The sequence below is a fragment of the Podarcis muralis genome, chromosome 2, assembly GCF_964188315.1.
Source record: "Podarcis muralis chromosome 2, rPodMur119.hap1.1, whole genome shotgun sequence".
NCBI lineage: Eukaryota > Metazoa > Chordata > Lepidosauria > Squamata > Lacertidae > Podarcis > Podarcis muralis.
In genome coordinates, this window is record NC_135656.1 from 65570479 (window position 1) to 65591576 (window position 21098).

General features: G+C 41.8%; 1 protein-coding gene across 2 annotated transcripts in view; it reads left to right on the forward strand.

Moving 5' to 3' along the window:
* The window catches only part of SGCD (sarcoglycan delta), a 371321-nt gene that overhangs the window by 296569 nt on the left and 53654 nt on the right, over positions 1–21098 (forward strand). For both annotated transcript variants that reach the window (XM_077924624.1, XM_077924625.1), the window contains 2 exons: positions 7442–7529; positions 13375–13494. In XM_077924624.1, the coding sequence (XP_077780750.1) occupies positions 7442–7529; positions 13375–13494 (208 nt within the window). The remainder of the gene's footprint in view (positions 1–7441; positions 7530–13374; positions 13495–21098) is intronic.

The window sequence follows — 21098 nt, forward strand, 5'->3', positions numbered from 1 at the left end:
TTTTACTATGAATGATCATAGCAGTTCACTATAGGGCCATAATTGTGCAAATTGTCTATCTCCTACATAGAGGCCCTGGTTCATACCAGCAACACCATCACACAGTCCCAGCCTCCCACATATCCCTAACACTCCCCCCCCTGTATGTGAACATACTGAAACACTGCTGTTTCTTCTGCAATTTTTAGTTGTGCCAGTCTCCCCCTCTCTCCCAGAGTAGGCAGCAGAGTGCTTTGTCGCCTACACACACCCTTGAAGATGGCCTTGTCGTTGTTTTTAGTGTTTTCTTGATTGCTTTCATCGGAATTGGTTTTAGTATTTAGATGTAAATAAAATCATCACCGGGGACACGGGTGGCGCTGTGGGTAAAAGCCTCAGCGCCTAGGGCTTGCTGATCGAAAGGTCGGCGGTTCGAATCCCCGTGGCGGGGTGTGCTCCCGTTGCTCGGTCCCAGCGCCTGCCAACCTAGCAGTTCGAAAGCACCCCCGGGTGCAAGTAGATAAATAGGGACCGCTTACTAGCGGGAAGGTAAACGGCGTTTCCGTGTGCTGCGCTGGCTCGCCAGATGCAGCTTCGTCACGCTGGCCACGTGACCCGGAAGTGTCTCCGGACAGCGCTGGCCCCCGGCCTCTTGAGTGAGATGGGCGCACAACCCTAGAGTCTGTCAAGACTGGCCCGTACGGGCAGGGGTACCTTTACCTTTACCTTTAAAATCATCACCACCATTATGGGAAGCACCAGCCCTGTGCATCCCTTCCCACACCTCCAGAGCCAGCAGAGCAGGTGTTGCCTGTTTCTTCTTCTTAGTTTGACTATGAGATTGTACTCTTGACCCAGGCAGCCTGCTACTGCCTACTCTTCTGCAGAGTTCCTCGTGTTCCACAGCTTCACTTGCATGCGGACACATTTGAACTTTTCTATGTAGCTGAAGGGGTGGTTAGAGAGTTTACCTTGCTGTGGAGGATTCCCTGGTCCTGAATGGGGTAACTGTGCCCTTGAAGGACCAGGTGCGCAGCCTGGGAGTCATTTTGGACTCACAGCTGTCCATGGAGGCACAGGTCAAATCTGTGTCCAGGGCAGCTGTTTACCAGCTCCATCTGGTACGCAGGCTGAGACCCTATCTGCCTGCGGACTGCCTCACCAGAGTGGTGCATGCTCTGGTTATCTCCCACTTGGATTACTGCAATGCGCTCTACGTGGGGCTACCTTTGAAGGTGACCCGGAAACTACAACTAATCCAGAACGCGGCAGCTAGACTGGTGACTGGGAGCGGCCGCAGAGACCACATAACACCGGTCTTGAAAGACCTACATTGGCTCCCAGTACGTTTCCGAGCACAATTCAAAGTGTTGGTGCTGACCTTTAAAGCCCTAAACGGCCTTGGTCCAGTATATCTGAAGGAGCGTCTCCACCCCCATCGTTCTACCCGGACACTGAGGTCCAGCACCGAGGGCCTTCTGGCGGTTCCCTCACTGCGAGAAGCCAAGTTACAGGGAACCAGGCAGAGGGCCTTCTCGGTAGTGGCGCCTTCCCTGTGGAACACCCTCCCACCAGATGTCAAAGAGAACAACAACTACCAGGCTTTTAGAAGACATCTGAAGGCAGCCCTGTTTCGGGAAGCTTTTAATGTTGATGTATTATAGTATTTTAATATTCTTTTGGAAGCCGCCCAGAGTGGCTGGGGAGGCCCAGCCAGATGGGCGGGGTATAAATAATAAATTATTATTATTATTATTATTATTATTATTATTATTATTATTGGTGAAATCCAATACAAACTGACCTGATTTTGTACCTCCTGGTCGAATGTGCAGATTATAATTCACTTACACCCTGGCTTCTGCACTTCCTCAATCTGCATGGTTCTAAAAATGTTTATTTTGAGGAGAGAAATCTGTTTTAAAGTAAGTATTTTTGTGCGGATTAATGTAGAAATGAGATGGAGATGACAAATAGGTGAACGCATGCAAAAAAAGTAGCATGGATTTAAACCTCACCCAACTCAGTCCAGTGCCCTGATGAGGATAAAAGCAGGCTTCTTCCTGGGCACCAGACATGTTGATTACCAGTAGCTGATGAGCTGAAAGAGGGCAAGAACTCCCAGCCTCAGATGAACCGCAGAGATCACCCTAGAGTGTATGGTGGCTACACCTGCTTCTGACATACGAGTGCTGGAGGCTTGGCCATGGGTGAATTCAACCCTCAAGCAAAAAAAAAAAAAAAAAAAAAAGGTTGTCCAGCCCTATAAACAGATAAGTCCAGCAATGTTGTGGATAATACCCTAGGAGAACCAGCCTGAAAGATGTCTAAATAGTTGATCTTTTCATCTATGATAATGATGATGATTTAACTAATGTAAACAGCTGTCTGTGTGTAGACATTCCTTGGTGTCTTAACAAAGAAAAAATGCTAAAATAATACTAGAAATAATGCAAATAATAAATAATAAAGCATCATGATTAAATTCAACAAAAATCAATAAAAAAGAAAACAAAAAAATAATTTAATCCAAGACAGCATAAAGCAGCCTGGATGATGATGATGATGATGATTTTCATCTAATTTCCTAAAACTGCTGAGAGAGCTGAAGAGCCTAATTCAGGGACCACTGAAATCAATAAAAACAGCATTCGTCTTATAGACAGAGTGGAGCTACCAGACTGAAAAATTATGTATATATAGTATAATCATTTCAAGCAACTGCAATTGTGGATCAGTCATGGTGAAACAAGTGAAGTGGTGACAGGAGTGCAAGCTGCAGTTTTTAAAAAGGCATGATCTTTTACGGAGTTCTCGTAAACAGCAGATGAGATAGTAAACCTGAGGCTAGTTCAACAGCTGCGGCTCTGTCAAGAGAAAGCAGACACTACTAGCTTCCGTGGCACATGCTTTAGTTACAGCCATTATTGCAGTGTACTCTATGTGAGGCTGCTCCTGAATACAGTCTGGGAGCTGCAATGGATGCAGAGTATGTCAGCCAGAACACTTGTGGGAACTAGACATTCAGGTCATATTACACCAGTTATTTATGGGTCACACGGGCTGCCCAATTCATGGTGGTCGTCTTGGACTTCAGAGTGCTACACGTTTTGTACCAAGTTATCGGAAGGAACATGTGAACCCATATGAACTTCAAGAACTGTATATGTGAACATAGCCCACTAATAGGAGTTGTTAGACTGGCAGGTGTGGTGTCACACGTACTAAATAAAACCACACATACGTCCCTTTTGGGAAGAAGTATGTGTTGCTTCATTACTGCTGGTTGAAGAGAACTCTGAATGTGTTTTTATTTCAGTCTGTGTTTGGTTAATGTGCTGCGTTGGAACATTTTTAGCTGCCACTCATTTCAGATCAGTGGTTGAAATTGTAAACTGTAAGTCGTGTTTGTATTTGTATGTGTCTTTCAACTTTTTAGCAAGCCAGCTTGTGAAAGCAGTGTGTCTGGAAAAGTCATCTCCATGCAAATACAACAGTGCAATCAAGGGCATAGTCAGGTTCAACTCGCTTATCTTTTCTGAATCAGGCTATGTTGCAAATACAGTTAGGATGAGGCATGGCTGCGACCTCACCTGTAGCAACCCATGTGGTGAAGCAGCGCTGCCCTCCTAAGACCAACATCAGTGCAGTTTACCTGGGCAGGGTTGGACCAGTGCAGTGGCAAGGATGGGGACATGTGAGTGTACTGATGGGAGTGCCATCCTGTGCAAGTAAGCAATAGCAACACCCATGCTGGGAAGGTGACTCCATGGCTGCTAGACCTCACATGTGCTGGGGTGCCATGGCACAGATCATTCTCACTATTTAGGTTGATGATTCTGTACTGGTATAACCTGTGCCCTAATGTAGCAGAGAAATGAATGTGGCACCAAATTCTATGTGGTGAAATATGCATATATTTCAGAAAAAGAAAAAAGAAGGTGTTCTTTTCATTGCAACTTGACGTGAGAGAGAGAAAGCATGAGCACCTGATTCTTTCAACAGAATGTATAGTAGTACCTCAGGTTTAGAACTTAATTTGTTCCGGAGGTCTGTTCTTAACCTGAAACTGTTCTTAACCTGAGGTGCGCTTTTGCTTATGGTGCCTCCCACTGCTGCTGCTGCTGCACGATTTCTGTTCTCATCCTGGGGCAAAGTTCTTAACCCAGGGTACTACTTCCGGGTTAGCGGAGTTTGTAACCCGAAGTGTTTGTAACCCAAGGTGCTTGTAACCCGAGATACCAGTGTACAAGAAATGTGTTTAAAGAACTGTGTGTCAGAAAATAAAAGTGCTCCTATGTTCCTTAGCAGAAGGCATTAGATGCTAATTGTGCAGTGTCTCTGAGAGAAAGATAAATCCTGGATGTTAGCTCCTTTTTTTAGCCTTTAATGGAATGAGTTATGGAAACCTAAGTGGGCAGTATTCTAAGTGCTTGAAAAAATTCTCTGCTAGCAGACTAATACAACAGTGGCTCTTCCATCAGACAGATTTAGTTTTCTGCAAACCACAAGAACCAAAGGTCTCTGAATCCGTGAACTAAATGTCTGAAAAAGGGGCAGCAGTTAAGTGTTTTTAAAATGTACTCTGGCTCCTCTGTGGGTGAGGAGAGCTCCTTTGCTTCTCTAATGTTATTTCTTAAAGAGTATAATCTCATTTTATGCAAAATGGTAATAAACACTGGAGCCCACCCTTTCATATTACAGGGAGTAGTGGAGTCTAAAAGTCTGCTGGCCTTTCCAGAAAGGCTCAGATGAGGTGAGCTAGTTGAACAGCTTAAGTGGTTGTAGTGGTTATTGGATCATGTGATTTTAAAAATAAAAAAGAAACCTCATTGTAGAAATAAGTAATACCAACTGCCATTAGAGCCAAAAACATGTTTTCTCGTTGAAAAGGAAAGTTTATGAGAGATTTCAGCTGGCACCTACTAATGGATATCTCTCCATATTGTAAGCCATTTTTAAATGGGCCATGTTGGAACTAAATATTAAGCTGGAGCTAATTTAAGTTGAGGCTGAATATGTTCCTAGTTCTTTCTTTGATTCAGAGATGCTGAATTAATAACTGGGATATGAACCACCAAACTCTAAAATGCCTTTGAAGAGTCATAGGAGCACACATACAGCCTCAAACTAAATTTGGTTGCACAGTGTTTTTAAGTTGGCCACACCCAGGAATGTCTTTGCTTCGTACTAGAACTGCACCTATAAATAATGGCCTGCATCCCCAAAGCCTTGATCCACTGCAGATGCTGACTGTGTCATATGAGGTGTCATGGCATCACACTAACAAAGTTCCCATGCAAACCATCCCAGAAATGTTGCTGCTTTACACTCAATATGCATCTATCTACAAGAAGGGAACTAGGTTATACAACCCAAACTAAGCAGGGCAGACTGTGAATTATGAAGTGCACCTGATGCAAAGCATTCTCAGACACAGGTGTGTGAGTTAGGGTTGGCCAGGGTTTATTTGGAAGAGCAAATTCCAGTTCCTTATCTGTATGGAGAAAATGTCATTCCTGGGAGGTGGGTTGTATCAAAATAGTTTTGAGTCATATGCACACCTCTTTATTAGGGCACAGTCTGCTGGTTCCACTAGTATATGATGTGTAATAGCCTAAGGCTTATTTTGAGGTCCGGTGACATTGAGAGCCCAGTTATTTATTCAGACTGCATCTGTACCTTTGTATCAAAGGCTAACTATCAACTGCAAATGCTTCAACCTTGTGAACTGCACACCATAATTTTCTGCTCAATTTGTAGCTCAAAATAAATTAAGCCAGTGTCATGTCATCGGTTCAGGTAGTGTCAATAAAAGATTAAATATGGGCTTTAGATTCTGAATTTGCTTCTTTCACCTGTTTCAAAAAGCAAAGTTTAGCTCGGGCTTTTTGCAGACATGGTGCCACAACAAGGTTGGCAAAGTCAGATCTTGATGTATTTGCACACAGCAATGTGCACAGCCCCACCTCATTAGGTGAGGGTATTCCTACTAAATGGTCTGCCTTGTGAGCCTTTATAGTGCTAATCGCTTGCTGAAGGGATCCTGGATTCAATGTTATTCCTCTGTTCCGAAACAAAGAACAAAGAGAACAAGGAGGGGGCCATAGCTCAATGGTAGAACACATGTATTGCATAAAGAGGATGCAGGTTAAAATACTTAAGGATGCAAGGTAGCAGAACTGGATCTCTGTTTGAAAACTTGGAGTTGCCAGTCAGAATAGATAGTATTGGGTTGAATATACGCATATTTTGTCTTAAGACTAAGGCAGCTTTGTATATTCATATATGACAGCACTGACCATCAGTTTGGTGATACATGGGTAGTGCAGAAGCACCAGCCACTGGATGCAGCACTCAATCTGCACCCATAAATCTGATCCAGAAAATATGTTGTATGCTGCTAGATCAGGACATTTCTCTCTCTGCCATGTCATAAAGCCCAGCTTAATCAAAAATGGATTGCTCTGCGGTAACCACATGTCAGAAACATGAGATGAAGTTGGTTTGATGAACCCAAATATCTTTTGAATAATCAAGAGTTCACGCTTTTTATAATGGTTTTGTCCTTTGACTTAATTCTCCAATTTGAATTATTTTGGGCAGGAGCCAGGTTGTTTGTATGAAATTTCATATACACGTTTAAGCCATAATTCTGTGTTTTGAGTTTGAATAGCAGCTCTACCCTCAATAAGAAGGTGGAAAGGGAAGGCAAATACAAAATACAACACAATATATGACTTGAAAGTTTTGAGTTATTGGAATGAGAGTTGGTATGAATGTTCAAATGCATGCTTGACTCTGGAATCCATTTTCAAGGAAGTGAACAAAGACTATGAAACACCACCCTTACATATTTTATTTAAACTTAGTGGAACCCTGTGTCAAAGCTTTTCTTCACAGTCATTGACGTTATATATTGTACAGTGATGTACCTGATATTTCTAAGAACCCCGTAATATGGTGGTGCCTTATGTCCTGTTGAGAGTTGGCAGTTCAGGGGCTGCTACAGAAAATGCCCTTTCTGAGACTGTCAGTTCCCAAAAAAAAAACTTCTGAGAGCAGTGGAACTACAAATAGCCCCTCCTCTTTCATTCCTAAGCCCCAAGAGGGCCTGTAGGCAAGGAGGTGGTCTTTCAGATATTTGGGGCCTAATTCATTTAGGGTTCTAGGCACTACTAAACCCTGTGTGAGGCAGATCACTGTTTATTTTGCCCTGGGCCAGACCTTTAAAAATGAACGATTAACTACAGGGACCATGTGACATTTTGTCCTATGATAAAATTATATGACCCTATGTAATCCTTTAATTTTGTTTAGAGGAGCCATGAAAGTATTTGACCAAATATAGGTACATGGATTTGGGCACTCATGTCCTGCAGGTTTCGTAAGAGCACAGTACGTTTTCTAGTGAGAAGCGATGTGCCCGTCTCATTCATTTTCTCTTGTGCTCTTATTGTAGGGCAACCCTCTGTACTTCCAATCTGCTCGGAATGTTACAGTGAACATTCTCAATGAGGAGAGTAAAGTTCTTACACGTCTTGTAACAGGTAAGGTGCCTGAGGAAAGGAAGAAGAAGACAAAAAGGGCACTGTGATGGGGTATTTTGTGATCATTAGCCCATGGGATAATAATCACTAACTTATCTAGTACAGTACAAGCCATGACCCAGCCTGCCTGTCTAGAAATATAAAAAATATAAGAATGTTAGAACTGAGGTGAAGAAGAAGCTGGCTGTATATTTCTAATAAGGCAGCCGAAAATTATTTTCATTTTAAAGCAGAGTCTGACACAAAAGGTCACTTGTACAAGTACAAGTTCAGGAAGAGAATAGTCATTTTGATCTTTGATTTGTAACAGGCACAGGAATGTCCCTGGACAATTTAAACTTACCCAGGACGACTGACACTTAACTGATTAATATTCACAGCAGGGGTACACTCTTGTCTTTTAAAGGTTTCCGAAACCCCTTTTTAAAAGTAAATCGCTTGTGCTGATAAGTACCATTTATGTTCATGAAATGGTATGCTTCATGTTTAACAGGGAAACTGATGCTTCTAAAAAAAAACTTTAAAAAACCCCCAGCAGACATGTTGCTTTTGAGTGCATGTGTGCCTTTGCAGCAAGAGTGATTGCTCAGAAAGAAAGGAGCCTGGCAAGGGAGAAAAGCTGTTCCATGAGACGGCATCGGCAATCCATAAACATTTTGTTGTGTGTGAAATTAGATTGCCTGCTTTGCTTATATAACACCTGGCCTCAAGTGAGAGTGCTAAATAATTAAATAAACAGTTTCAGCCGGCAATTATTTTTAGTTGCATGTGTGAAAATTGCCTTGAGGAGAGGAAATAAATTCACCCCAGAATTCAATCCCAGATTATCACGTTCAAGAAGAAAAAGGGGAAGCGGGAGGGGAGCTTGTTGGGCTGGTTGATCATTTGCCATGTACAGGCAGAAAATGCAGAGCACTCGAGTGACTCTGTTGCAGGATAATAGAATTGAGCTGCAGTGCAATTGCAAAGATAGTGCAGTTTGTGTGTTATGTGGAATAATTGTGCCGCTTGCCAGGCTTGAAACTACTGGACTGGGAAAATGGTCCCAAGAGATGCAACTCTTGCCTTTGAATCTAATTAGTCTAAGACTTTGTTGCCCTGTCATACTGAAACAAGAATGGCAGGTGTAACATGATTATTTGGGAGATGCAAATCACATTCCTTGTTATAAAAGTAAATAAGTCTGAGATATAGAGAGAGCGAAGATAATGCAAGTATTTTAGCCACTTGCATTTACTGAAAACTTATGCAGTTATAAATAACCACACATTTCTTTCTCTCTCTTTCTTCATGTCATACATTTCCATAGCAGTGTGTTACTAGCAGAGGATGGGAAACTAGAACTGTGGTTATTTTTATTTTTAGTAAAACAGTGAATCTTTTACTTCTTGTTCCACTCTCAGAATCATAGTGGTAAAATGTCCAGATCAGGGGGTTGGAGGTGAAGATGCAGTGCAGGAGATTTTTTTTTGGGGGGGGGGGCGTGTTGTAAATAAATGTTTGAAAAATCTGAAAGGCCTAGTAGCTTTGCGATGCATAAGAGAACAAAATTCTACTATAGATGTTTCAATTTCATAGATAAACCTATGAATATAGAATATAGGTGGAAGCAAAATATATTTGAGTTCTTTAAAACGGAAACTAAATTTTCCCAGGCTTGAAAGCCAGGAGAGTGATCTTTGGAAGAGGGTTGGATATTATGTGCATGGAATGCTTTCCATGCACATTATTCTAGAATCTTGAGCAGGTGTGTCTGGCCTGGCTGTTGTATATGTCAGCCAGTCCTTCTGCCTGGGTTGGAGCTTAATCTTGTGTTTCCTTTTGTTTCCCTATTTTGTTGTGTGTTAGCCTGTTCATCAGTAAACAGCTGGGCCTGTTTTATAGTAAGTTAATAAATAAATAAGAATGTAACAGTTCCCATTTTAGGTGACATAAAGAGAAACACTAGGTCAGGGTGGCACTGTGGTCTAAACCACTGAGTCTCTTGGGCTTGCCGATCAGAAGGTTGGCGGTTTGAATCCTGCGAAGGGGTGAGCTCCTGTTGCTCTTTCCCAGCTCCTGCCAACCTAGCAGTTCGAAAGCATGCCAGTGCAAGTAGATAAACAGGTATCGCTGCGGTGGGAAGGTAAACAGCATTTCCATGCACTCTGGCTTCCATCACGGTGTTCCTTTGCACCAGAAGCAGTTTAGTCATGCTGGCCTGTAAAGCTGTCTGTGGATAAACGCCAGCTCCCTCAGCCTGAAAGCGAGATGAGTGCCGCACCCAACAGTCGCCTTTGACTGGACTTAACTGTCCAGGGGTCCTTTACCTTTACCTTACCATTTTTAACAGCACTCAATTTCTCTGATTGAGTTCTTTCAGGAAACTGGACGAATGAAAACTGCTCAGTATTAGAAAGAACCCAGTTTCTTTTGGAGGCCAGTGTGTGGCAGACTGACAACATCTCTAGAACAATGTGTACATTGGCTGCTAGCCTATCTCAAAGGGTACCCAATTAAAACATTTGCCACTATGTAGAAAGGGACAATTTAGAATTTGGGGTGTGTGCCATTGGCTTATGAGCAGCTCCTTATATGGGACCAGCAGCTAGATATTGGGGGTGATGGGAATGGTTATTGAACCCTGAGGGTGCTCTGCTTATCATCTACTGTATGGGCAATCCTTTTAATATGCAAATTAAAAGGCTACATTTAACCAAAACCAAAATGGCCTTTGGTTGTCATCTCTTGCTGCCTGTGAGAAATGATGCTGGTCAGAAACAGGCCATAATCCCATGACATTTGCTTCAAGAAATAAATGCTGATAATAATACTGTACCACATAGCTTGTGAATTGCTTAATTGTTTCCTGCCCTTAACCTTTGCTTTAGATTATGAGAGCTTTGCACCCAGATTGTGCTCTTTAGCACTTTGCAAGTGACCCAGTGCAACTTTGCTGCTATTGAAGATAATTACAGAAATTGTTCTCTCAGTGAGATGTGCATCTGTGTGGATTGTTTTGAAGTGGTTGTTTTCAAAGATGATGCTTCTGGCCAAGCCATGGAAGAGACATCTGTTTGTGCTGTTTAGCTGCACATTTGCACAAATATTGCCATGAGGGTTGCTAACATTTGTTAAAATTTGAAGTGGAGAAGCCACTGACGGAATATCCCAAAGAAAATTTGGAAAACTAAGAGGTACATATCAAGAAAAATGGGATTGTATCATTCCTTCCTCTGATCCTTTCACACACATTCATCTTCACAGGGTCATTTCAAGCATCATTTTGCATCACAGTGACTACACAGTGTCCTAGCAATTGAAACACCCCTAGCTGGTTTTATTCTTCATGTCTATTAATAGCATTTTTACTGCTGGTCTTGAAGGTTTTAACAAAATGCTGTCCAATCTTTGTGGGTGTATGTGTGTATATATCAGGCTTCCTCAACCTCGGCCCTCCAGATGTTTTGAGACTACAATTCCCATCATCCCTGACCACTGGTCCTGCTAGCTAGGGATCATGGGAGTTGTAGGCCAAAAACATCTGGAGGGCTGAGGTTGAGGAAGCCTGGTATATAAGCATACTATTGCCAGAACATCACACGATCTAGAACTCTCCAGTCAGTAAACTTGTTCACATGTAATGTTAAGCTGCAGAGATTGCAGCCTCTGAACTTCTTCCCAGGGCCTCCTGTTGCTGAGAGCGTGGTTTGACCTAGTATGTCATCTGAACCCAAGTTCATGGTTTGTCTCCTCCAGACAAACCACAAGTTCTGAACTCAAGAGCAAACGTTGGGTTTGGGCTCATTGTCTAATAATTGATTTATATATTCCAGGTCAGGAAATAATGTTTCTCTCCCTTATATTGGTTTGTAGATTTTTTGTAGTTTGGCTTTAGCATCTATCTGTTTTGCTTGAACAAGCTGTATTGATTTACTAAATTACTCTTTGAACTGGGCAGGCATCTTTGGCAGAGAGTACCCTCTTCATCCTGTCTTTTTCTGCTTATGAGAGTCTGCTATACACCTGTGTGTGTGTGTGTGTGTGTGTGTGTGTGTGTAATATTATATATATATATATATATATATATATGCAGGTTTTGGTGTCCTCGGGTATCTTCCCGTGTAAAAGTTGGGGTGTCTAGGCGACGTTTCGACGAGGTCTCACTCGTCATCTTCAGGCTGGTGCTTTCGGCTTCTTGTTACTGGAACAGACGGCTTCTTGTTCTGTTCCAGTAACAAGAAGCCGAAAGCACCAGCCTGAAGATGACGAGTGAGACCTCGTCGAAACGTCGCCTAGACACCCCAACTTTTACACGGGAAGATACCCGAGGACACCAAAACCTGCATTCCTGTACCCGTGAAAATCTACGAAAGCATATATATATATATATATATATATATATATATATATATATATATAATATCGCTAGCAATGAAATGTTCATGTATGTATGGTGTGAGAATGGTCAACTTCAGACAATGTTAGAAAATGTTAGGAGGAGGTGGAGGAGTATAGTATGTATATTAACTCATAGAAATGTTTCATGGAAGGATATATTAGAACTGTTTAGAGATTGGGTTCCTGTTTAAATGTATGTATGGAAAATAAGTGTTTGTATGGAAGGCTAATAAGATTTCTGTTGCAGAGCTCCTAACAGGCCACAAAATCCTTTCCTTCTTTCTTCATTATATGCAGGCTATGGCAGCAGCACTTCTGTGATCGAACCTCATAATTCTCTGCCCAGAATCTTATATAGAAGATTCCAAAACATTCTCTCTCCTGTCCCGCCTCCAACTTACATATTTATTAGTCGTCCCCACCCCCCACCTCCCACCCCCAGCTCAGATGGTCTTTCAGAGGAAATTTCTCTTTGTACTGCCCAGCCTACAAGCCAGAGCCCACATTCTCTTTGTGTCCATCACACACATAATCATTAATCAATTTACTAAATCTAGTACCATTTTATTTAAGTATCTTGTCCCTTGAGAAACTGCTCCTGTAAGTTTAGCAGCAGCCTGATAATACAAAAATCAAGCTGTTGAATGCTGCATTCCTATGCTATCAGGGGTAAAACCTGTGGATTGCAGCAGGATTTGCCTCTTAGATGCACATGAAGATGCTCAGACTGGACATTCTTTCCATGCCATGCCTTGACCTGCTTAATTTCTGCATGTCAGACTGCAGAAGTGGAAGTAATGCAGTAGAAAAAATGGGAGAAAGTTAACTCTTCTTAACTCTACCCCTGGCTCCACCTGCTGTTTGCCATCCTACCAGATATTCCAACCAGATATTATTAATAGGAATCATACTCTGTACCATTGCTACAAATTTCTTACCGCATCATGCCATCCTTGTTCAGCTAACCCTTTCAGTGGAAAACTCTTTCCCATCCTTCCTATCCAATACATCACAAAAAAGCAAACAAAAAAAGTCATAAATTCTAATATATATGTAAATATCCTGTGCTTCATTTATGTAATACAATTCAATGGCATAATTTGTTCTGATGGTGGAAAATTTTGAACCTTTAGTCTAGAATATCTTTCTTTATCAGAATGGCCAGTTCAATATGAGTTAGTTTCTATAAATCAGAATTCATTAAGTCGCAAGAAAATAATGCTTTTTTTTCAATGAGTAGGTCTTATATTTGCTTAAATGTTTTATATATTTTAAAGTAAATGCTGAAGAGAGAAGAAACACTTATTAGTCTCTCTGGCAACATGATACATGCACAACCATTAGCATAACCACCTTCATGCTTTTCTATTTAATTGTCAGATTCATAATCCAGGATATGTTAATGTATCATTTTCAGCATAATATCAGATCAAAGAGATCACTAAGCTTTCTTTCTTCTCTTTAGGGCCCAAAGCAGTGGAAGCATACAGCCAAAAATTTCAAGTGCTAACCACCTCGGGGAAATTGTTGTTTTCTGCAGATGACAATGAAGTGGTGGTTGGAGCAGAGAGACTTAAAGTTTTAGGTAAACAATATTTAACAAATATTTCATCTCTCTCTCTCTCTCTCTCTCTCTCTCTCTCTCTCTCTATATATATATATATATATATATATATATATATATTTGTTCTTTTGAAAATCTTGTCAATGTTTGATCTCATTCATGGTACCTGTGGAAAACCTGCTGTTAGCTTCAGGGAGAACTGGTCAAGTGCTTTTCATTATTCATGGGATTTTTCAGTGTTATTAGCTTATGCCCTTCAAAACCGGATCAAATTCACAGAGGACTGGAGAGGCAACACCACATTTCAGTATCGTTATTTGTTGCATTATTAGATATGGCAGCAGAGGACTTTGGAATATGAAGACCTAAAAAATACATATGGATTAAATGGTTAAATACACTTTTAAACTGTTTGCACCCAAAAAAAGGGCACTAGCATTCTCTGTTTTCACTGCATTACTTTCCCCTCAAGAATTGTGCAGCTGCCCTAAAAATTAGCTTGCCTTCCAACATCACCTTTATTGTGGCAACAGGGGGTACTGCAGTGTTGCTGCTTCCCTTGCTTATCTGCAACAACAGAAGTCTGAGATCGCAGTGTAAGAGCTGACAGTTGATCATTCTCCTATCAGAAGTTCTCCAGTTCCCAGAAAGGGCAGTGTAGCCATGGTCTCTTCCCATATGACTTGGGAAGCCTGGATAGCTCAGTTGATTAGATTGTGGTGCTGATGATGCCAGGTTTGCAGGTTCGATCCTGTGTCTCTGTGTGGGACAGCTGCATATTCCTGCATTGCAGGGGGTTTCACTTCCAACTCTATGATTCTATGACTTTGCAGGGTCCCTTCCAACTCTATGATTCTATGACTCTGCAGGGTCCCTTCCAACTCTATGATTCTATGACTTTGGGCTTGTCGTGTTACCAGAGAGCTCTCATATTGAAATAAGCCCTTTTGGTGATGAGTCAAAATGGAAAATCATGCCTAGCTTACATGGAAAGATTATCTTTCCTACATTAAGTCCATTTGCCAATGTTCTTTGCTGGCATTTGCGAAATGAGATTAGTTTGTGCATTTTTAAAATCAGTGTTCCCCAACCTTGGCCTCCAGCTGTTTTTGGACTACAACTCCCATCAACCCTCGCTAGCAAGACCAGTGGTCAAGGATGATGGGAACTGTAGTCCAAAAACAGCTGGAGGCCCAAGGTTGGGGAACACTGTTTTAAATCAATATGTAAAGGCATAGCTGAGGTTTCTAAACCATTTAAATGTATATTTCCCACTAAAACATTTTGCACTGCATTCATGGAGGAGAGAGCTGGCAATGGCTACTAGCCGTAAAGGCTGTGTTCTGCCTTCACAGTTGGAGGCAGCCATGCTTCTGAATACCAGTTGCTAGAAACCACTGGAGGGGAAAGTGCTCTTGTGCTCGAATCTTGCTTGCTGGTTTCCCACAGGCAACTGTGTTCGGCTTCTGTGGGAACAGGATGGGCCATTGGCCTGATCCAGCAGGCTCGTCTTATGTCCCTTTGTAAACCTGAAGCTACAGTCGTCTCTCTTGCTTTTAAATTGATGGCATTTGTATATGCTGAGTTTTAAGCCTGTTAAAAGTGGGTAAATGACTCTCATAAAATGCACCCTTGGGGAGAGTGTGTGGAAGAGCAGTAAACTAGCAAGCTTCGTGTCTTCTAAACCTTTTCCCTCGCTGCTTTAAATCCTGAGCTGCTGGTGCAAATACGTTGGTGTGATCTGTTCTTGTTTAACATTCCATCAGTTGATTCTCACTCATAGCATAAAATTAGTTGTAAAGGAGTGGATGGTTATTTTCAGTACCTTTTCCTGAGTGGTGGTGGTTGTGTATATTTCAAGTTCTTTTAGACAAATGTGTATTTTGCAGCTTCAGGATTACAGTAATCCACAAGTTGCAGGTTCCTTGTTGTCTATGCAGATCACATATATTTGTCTGTTGTTTAGTTAAATTGTTCTGGTGGAGACAGCAATGTTTTCAAAACACAACAGTGTTATTTTATGCCTCCCTTTGGTCTCTGAAACATAAAAAGAAGGGGGCATTTCCACAGTTCTAGTGCCATTTTATTTATGTTTGCGGCAGAACGTCTCTCAATATTTTATCTATCCTAAGCAGAGATATCAAAGGAGGGGGAGAAAGACAAAGTTATCAGAGTTACACTTTATGTAGAGAGTTTTTAATAACCTTGAGAGGAAACTTTTATAGACTGTCTGGTTTCTCTTCCACACCCTGCTGATTGTATCTCTTAACATGAGGATGTGCCATAATTCATGGATTTTGTCTTGTTTGGAGCATAATTTCATTCTTTCCCCATATGGGGGTGGGAGTGGGATGCATGTGCAAGAAGAAGAGAGATGGACTCCCCTGCAGGGGTAACGTGGGGCTATTTAAGCCATCTCCACCCCTCTTCCTGAGACACCCACTGTCCCACCCCTTTTGCACTGGGAGCTCTGCTAGTTGCCTTCATTGAGGGAACTGAGTAGGAATTGCGGGGGGGGGGGTTGACACTAATTGGCCCATATCACAGCTTTTTCACCTACATCACACTGTTAGGTGTTGTCCACATAACTGGAGTGGCGCTTTGTTAGAATTTAGCTAATTGGCATTTGTTCCGGGGTGGGTGAGTGGATTTTGGAAAATATCTGCACCAGAGTGTTTGGGGTTGTCGGACACATCAGGGTGAACACTGGCCTATGGGACCACGGCACGCGTGTCAGGTTCCTATGCCCAAGAAGCAGGCAGTGAGGGCCTTGCTATGTGATCCCAATGTGTGCGGCTGGCAGCTGGCTCAGGAGATGGGAGACTTGAAATCCTCCCGTCTATTCTGCCCAGATCTCATTGGCATCAGTTAATTTTGTTGACTTATTCTAATCGTCAGATTCTATAATAGCTATATTTAATAAAATATAACCTGTTACCCATCTTTCTTATCTTGAGTCTTCTTGGGTGTGTTGGCAATCCAGCTAGTTATTGTGGGTGGTGGACTCTACTAATTGCTTTTGGCAAAGTCCTGGCACTGCTGATGTCTGTCTTCTGACACTTCTCTTTGCTATGTAAGCAATATTGACTTGTTCTTTTCTGGCCTTACCCGTCCTTGTTATACCAAGAGAAGTATAAGACTGCAATCTGGCATGAAAGTCCTCTTGGAGAGGTTAGAGCAGCAGTTATTGGACACGTGGTCCGCTTTTAATCTTGTTAATGATAATTACTTCCTTTCCTTTGTACTCTGTTCAAAGCTTGATCTGAAAGTTTGTTCTCTGAAGCAGTGCTGGAGCCTTAAAGTGACAAAAGTAATAAGGCTGGCTCTTTTTCCTTTGAATTCTTAAAGACTTTTCCAGGACTAGCAGCAAGACGTTGGGGAGGAGGGAAAAACAACACACTGTTTAGAAGATCTAAAAATTAGAACTTTAAAAACAGAATGAAGTAAGGAATATTTTGCATTTCAAGCTACCATCTGTGCTGAGCAAAACAACAAACAAATTCTGTGTTTTTACAGAAGAATGCAGTTAAGAGAAGCATTTAGGGTATAATCCACATTTCAGTAATGTTAATGGGAAGGTAAAAGGTAAAGGGACCCCTGACTGTTAGGTCCAGTTGCGGACGACTCTGGGGTTGCAGCGCTCATCTCGTTTTACTGGCCAAGGGAGCCAGCGTACAGCTTCCGGGTCATGTGACCAGCATGACTAAGCCGCTTCTGAAGAACAAGAGCAGCGCACAGAAACGCCGTTTACCTTCCCGCCTGAGCGTTACCTATTTATTTGCTTGCACCGTGTGCTTTCAGACTGCTAGGTTGGCAGGAGCAGGGACCGAGCAATGGGAGCTCACCCCGTCACGGGAATTCGAACCGCCGACCTTCCGATCGGCAAGCCCTAGGCTCAGTCGTTTAACCCACAGCGCCACCCGCGTCCCTTTAATGGGAAGGTACCATACATTTTAATGATGCTTTATGTGTCTTTTCACCCATGTGTGTTCAAATGCACCCATACGTGGGTTGGATTGCAGCCGCCAGGATCTGAAAATGCTTGCCAACTTTTTCTAGTCCATGTAGTAACACTGTTGTGTGTGCATTTTTTAACAAAAACTAATAAACCAAGGCAGTTGGTTTTTTAAAAGAAATAAAAATAAATCTAGCACATATATTTTTAAAAATACATTTAGGGAGTAATCCTAACTCCCATCTGGCAGTGGTGGGGCTGGACAGAGTGGCAAAGCTACTGCCCAGCTACTTGTGCCAGTCAGGGTAGAAAGTGGAGAGACGTGGTTTCAAACAAAATTGTTTGCTTGATAAAACTGAATATATTTTTGTTGTTGTTGTTGTTAATAATAATAATAATAGTAATAATAATATTCTGCCCATCTGACTGGGTTGCTCCAGCCACTCTGGGCAGCTCACAACAAAAAATAGTAATACAACATCAAACACTAAAACTGCTGGATCAGACCAAAGGTCATTCTAGTCTCGTGGTGCAAAGCAGATGCCTATGGGAAGCCCACAAACAGGACGCGAGTGCAGCAGCACCCTTCCCACTTGTATTTCCCATCCACTAGGGTTCAGAGGCATAGCTCCTCTGATATTGGAGGTAGTACATAGCCATCATTGCTACCAGCCATCCATAACCTTCTCCTCTCTGACTTGTCTGATTCCCTCATACAGCCCACCCAAGTTGGCAACCATCACTATACCTTGCGGTAGCTCACTCTACTTCCTTTTCTCTATCCTGAATCTTCCAATATTCAGCTTTAACAGATGGCCCCAAGTTCTAGTGTTAAGAGAGAGGAAGAAAAACTAATCTCTACCCACTTTCTCCACACCTTGAATGACCATATGCACCAGTATTATGTTTCTCTGTACTGGGAACCAAATGCAGGTCATGGTCATGGAAAAAAACAAAACAAAACAGGAGACCAGAGCTCTGTGTTGCAGTTCGCCATAGTCTCTCACTTAACTTTCTCTAGCACCACTATTAAGTGTCTGAAAGTCCAGGTGTTATATATCACTTTCCTTTTCTCTTGGCAACCCATAAGTAGCAGGAGAAACAGAATTCTAATGTATAAGTAAGGGTGAGAATTTTTTTTCTATTTCAAGTTCCCATTGGAAGTTCAGCCGCTGTGTTCAACATGTTTTCCCAAACAATAAATCTCTTGTCTCAGGATTCTTTCATTGGTCCAAAGCAAGACGGGGGAGGGGGGGTGCAAAAATCCTTTACTGATGGTATGCATGATATTGAAAAGTATGTGTATACTTATTTTACTATATGCACCATGTGTTTCCATGCAGAAAGCATTGGTGTGGCATCAATGTTTCCTGCAACTATCATCAGTCGCCCAACAGCTACTCCACAGCTGAATTTTGTGAAACACAGTGAATTTTGCTTCAATGTAGGGTTGATTAACAGTTCAGAATCTACTTCAGAATTTCGGAGCAGATGTGTGTATTATTTCTAAACTTGCTTATAAAATAGAACACAGTTTTTTGAATGGCTGCTGCAGATTTGGGTGCTGCAGCTTACATTAATAAATTGTTTTGTAGATTATGCCGTCATCTGTTTATCCTTTTTATTTCCATGGAAATGAAACAAATGCAGTTTGCCTAAAAAAAATGTTGTATCTAAGAGATGCTTTAATAAAAGCATTGAAAAATAGCTTTGATATACATTAATTACCAATTTCATTTAATAACACATTGAACATTATAGCAGTTATAAACAAAGGATAATCATAAAGCATTATTCTTGCTACTAATTAGCTCTATTTATTCTCCAGATTAGTTTTTAAATATGCCCTCTAGATGCCACTTGATACTAATTACCACAGTTACATTATTATCACTATACAAAAGCATTTTAATTAAATGTAAAGTAATTTAAATTAGCATGAGCTTCTTCAGAAATTAAACTGTGGTTAAATGCTTTATTTAGCCTTTTAAGATGACTGCAGCTGACATACCACAATCACTGCTCCCAAACGTCATGGCATCTTTTGGGAGACCATTGCTAGGAGGGAGGGAGAAGAGAGAAGAGAGATACACGTGCTCAGATATAAGCACATGACTGCAGTGTAATTTGTCTTATTTAGAGCAAAGGATACCATTGCTAAAGGGACAAGCAACTTTTTAGAATGAATTATACACTTGTCTTTGCAAGTTTGCATCAAAAATGACCAGGAAAGCTCCTTGTATAACATGTCTTTAGATTCTGAGTATTATTTAGAACTTGAAAATGTGGTGCAATTAATTTATATGCCACCCTTTGTCAAAATGAAACAGGGCACTATACAGCATACAGTGGTACCTCGGGTTAAGTACTTAATTTGTTCCGGAGGTCCGTTCTTAACCTGGAACTGTTCTTAACTTGAAGCACCACTTTAGCTAATGGGGCCTCCCGCTGCCGCTGCGCCACTGGAGCACGATTTCTGTTCTCATCCTGAAGCAAGGTTCTTAACCTGAAGCACTATTTCTGGGTTAGCAGAGTCTGTAACCTGAAGCGTATGTAACCCGAGGTACCACTGTAGTAATATAAACAACATATGTAATGTAAATACATAACATAATATCAATACAATAAAAAAGATGTATAAATACAATGCATAATAATATGCAATGCATAATACTAGATAAAGCTCCTAGTGCTTAATCCTATTTTCTTTGGTTATTGGATTGTGATTTCCTGCTACTAAGAAGCAAAAGCAGGCTGCTAATACCTTCAAATAATATATAGGGGACTATGCAATTGAACCTTCCCTCCATGTACCCTGCACCCTCCACAAATCATAGAATTGTAGAGTTGGAAGGGACCCTGAGAGTCATCTAGTGCAACCCCTGCTTTGCCTGAATCTCAACTAAAGCATCTAAGACAGCTGGCCATCCAACCTCTGCTTAAAATCCTCCAAGCAAGAAGAGTCCACCACCATCTGGTGAAACAGCTCTTACTGTCAGAAAGTTCTATCTGATGTTTAGTCAGAATCTCTTTTCTTGAAGTCATTGGTTCAGGTCCAGAGCAGGAGAAAAGCTTATTCCGTCTTCCATGTGACAGCCCTTTAGATGCCAGAGGTTGGCTTTCATATCGCCTCTTTGTCTCCTATTTTCCAGGTTAAACATACACAACTCCCTCAACTGTTCCTCATAAGACTTGGTTTCCAGACCCTTGATCACCCTGGCCACTCTCCTCTGCACACTTTCCAGCATTTGTGGAATTCCATTGTCCCTATAGAAATTCATTTTGTTAGTTTGGGCCCAGTTCTCCAATCTGTTAGGGTCATCTTGAATCCCGATTCCATCTTCAGCAACATTAGCTACCCTTCCCAGTTTGGTGTCATCTGCAGATTGGATGTAAAGGTAAAGGACCCCTGACAGTTAAGTCCAGCCGTAAACGACTCTGGTGTTGCGGCACTCATCTCGCTTTACAGGCCGAGGGAGCCAGTGTTTGTCTGTTCCACAGACAGTTTTTCCGGGTCATGTGACCAGCATGACTAAGCCGCTTCTGGCAAAACCAGAGCAGCGCACAGAAACGCCATTTACCTTCCCGCCGGAGCAGTACCTATTTATCTACTTGCACTTTGACGTGCTTTCGAACTGCTAGGTTGGCAGGAGCTGGGACCAAACAATGG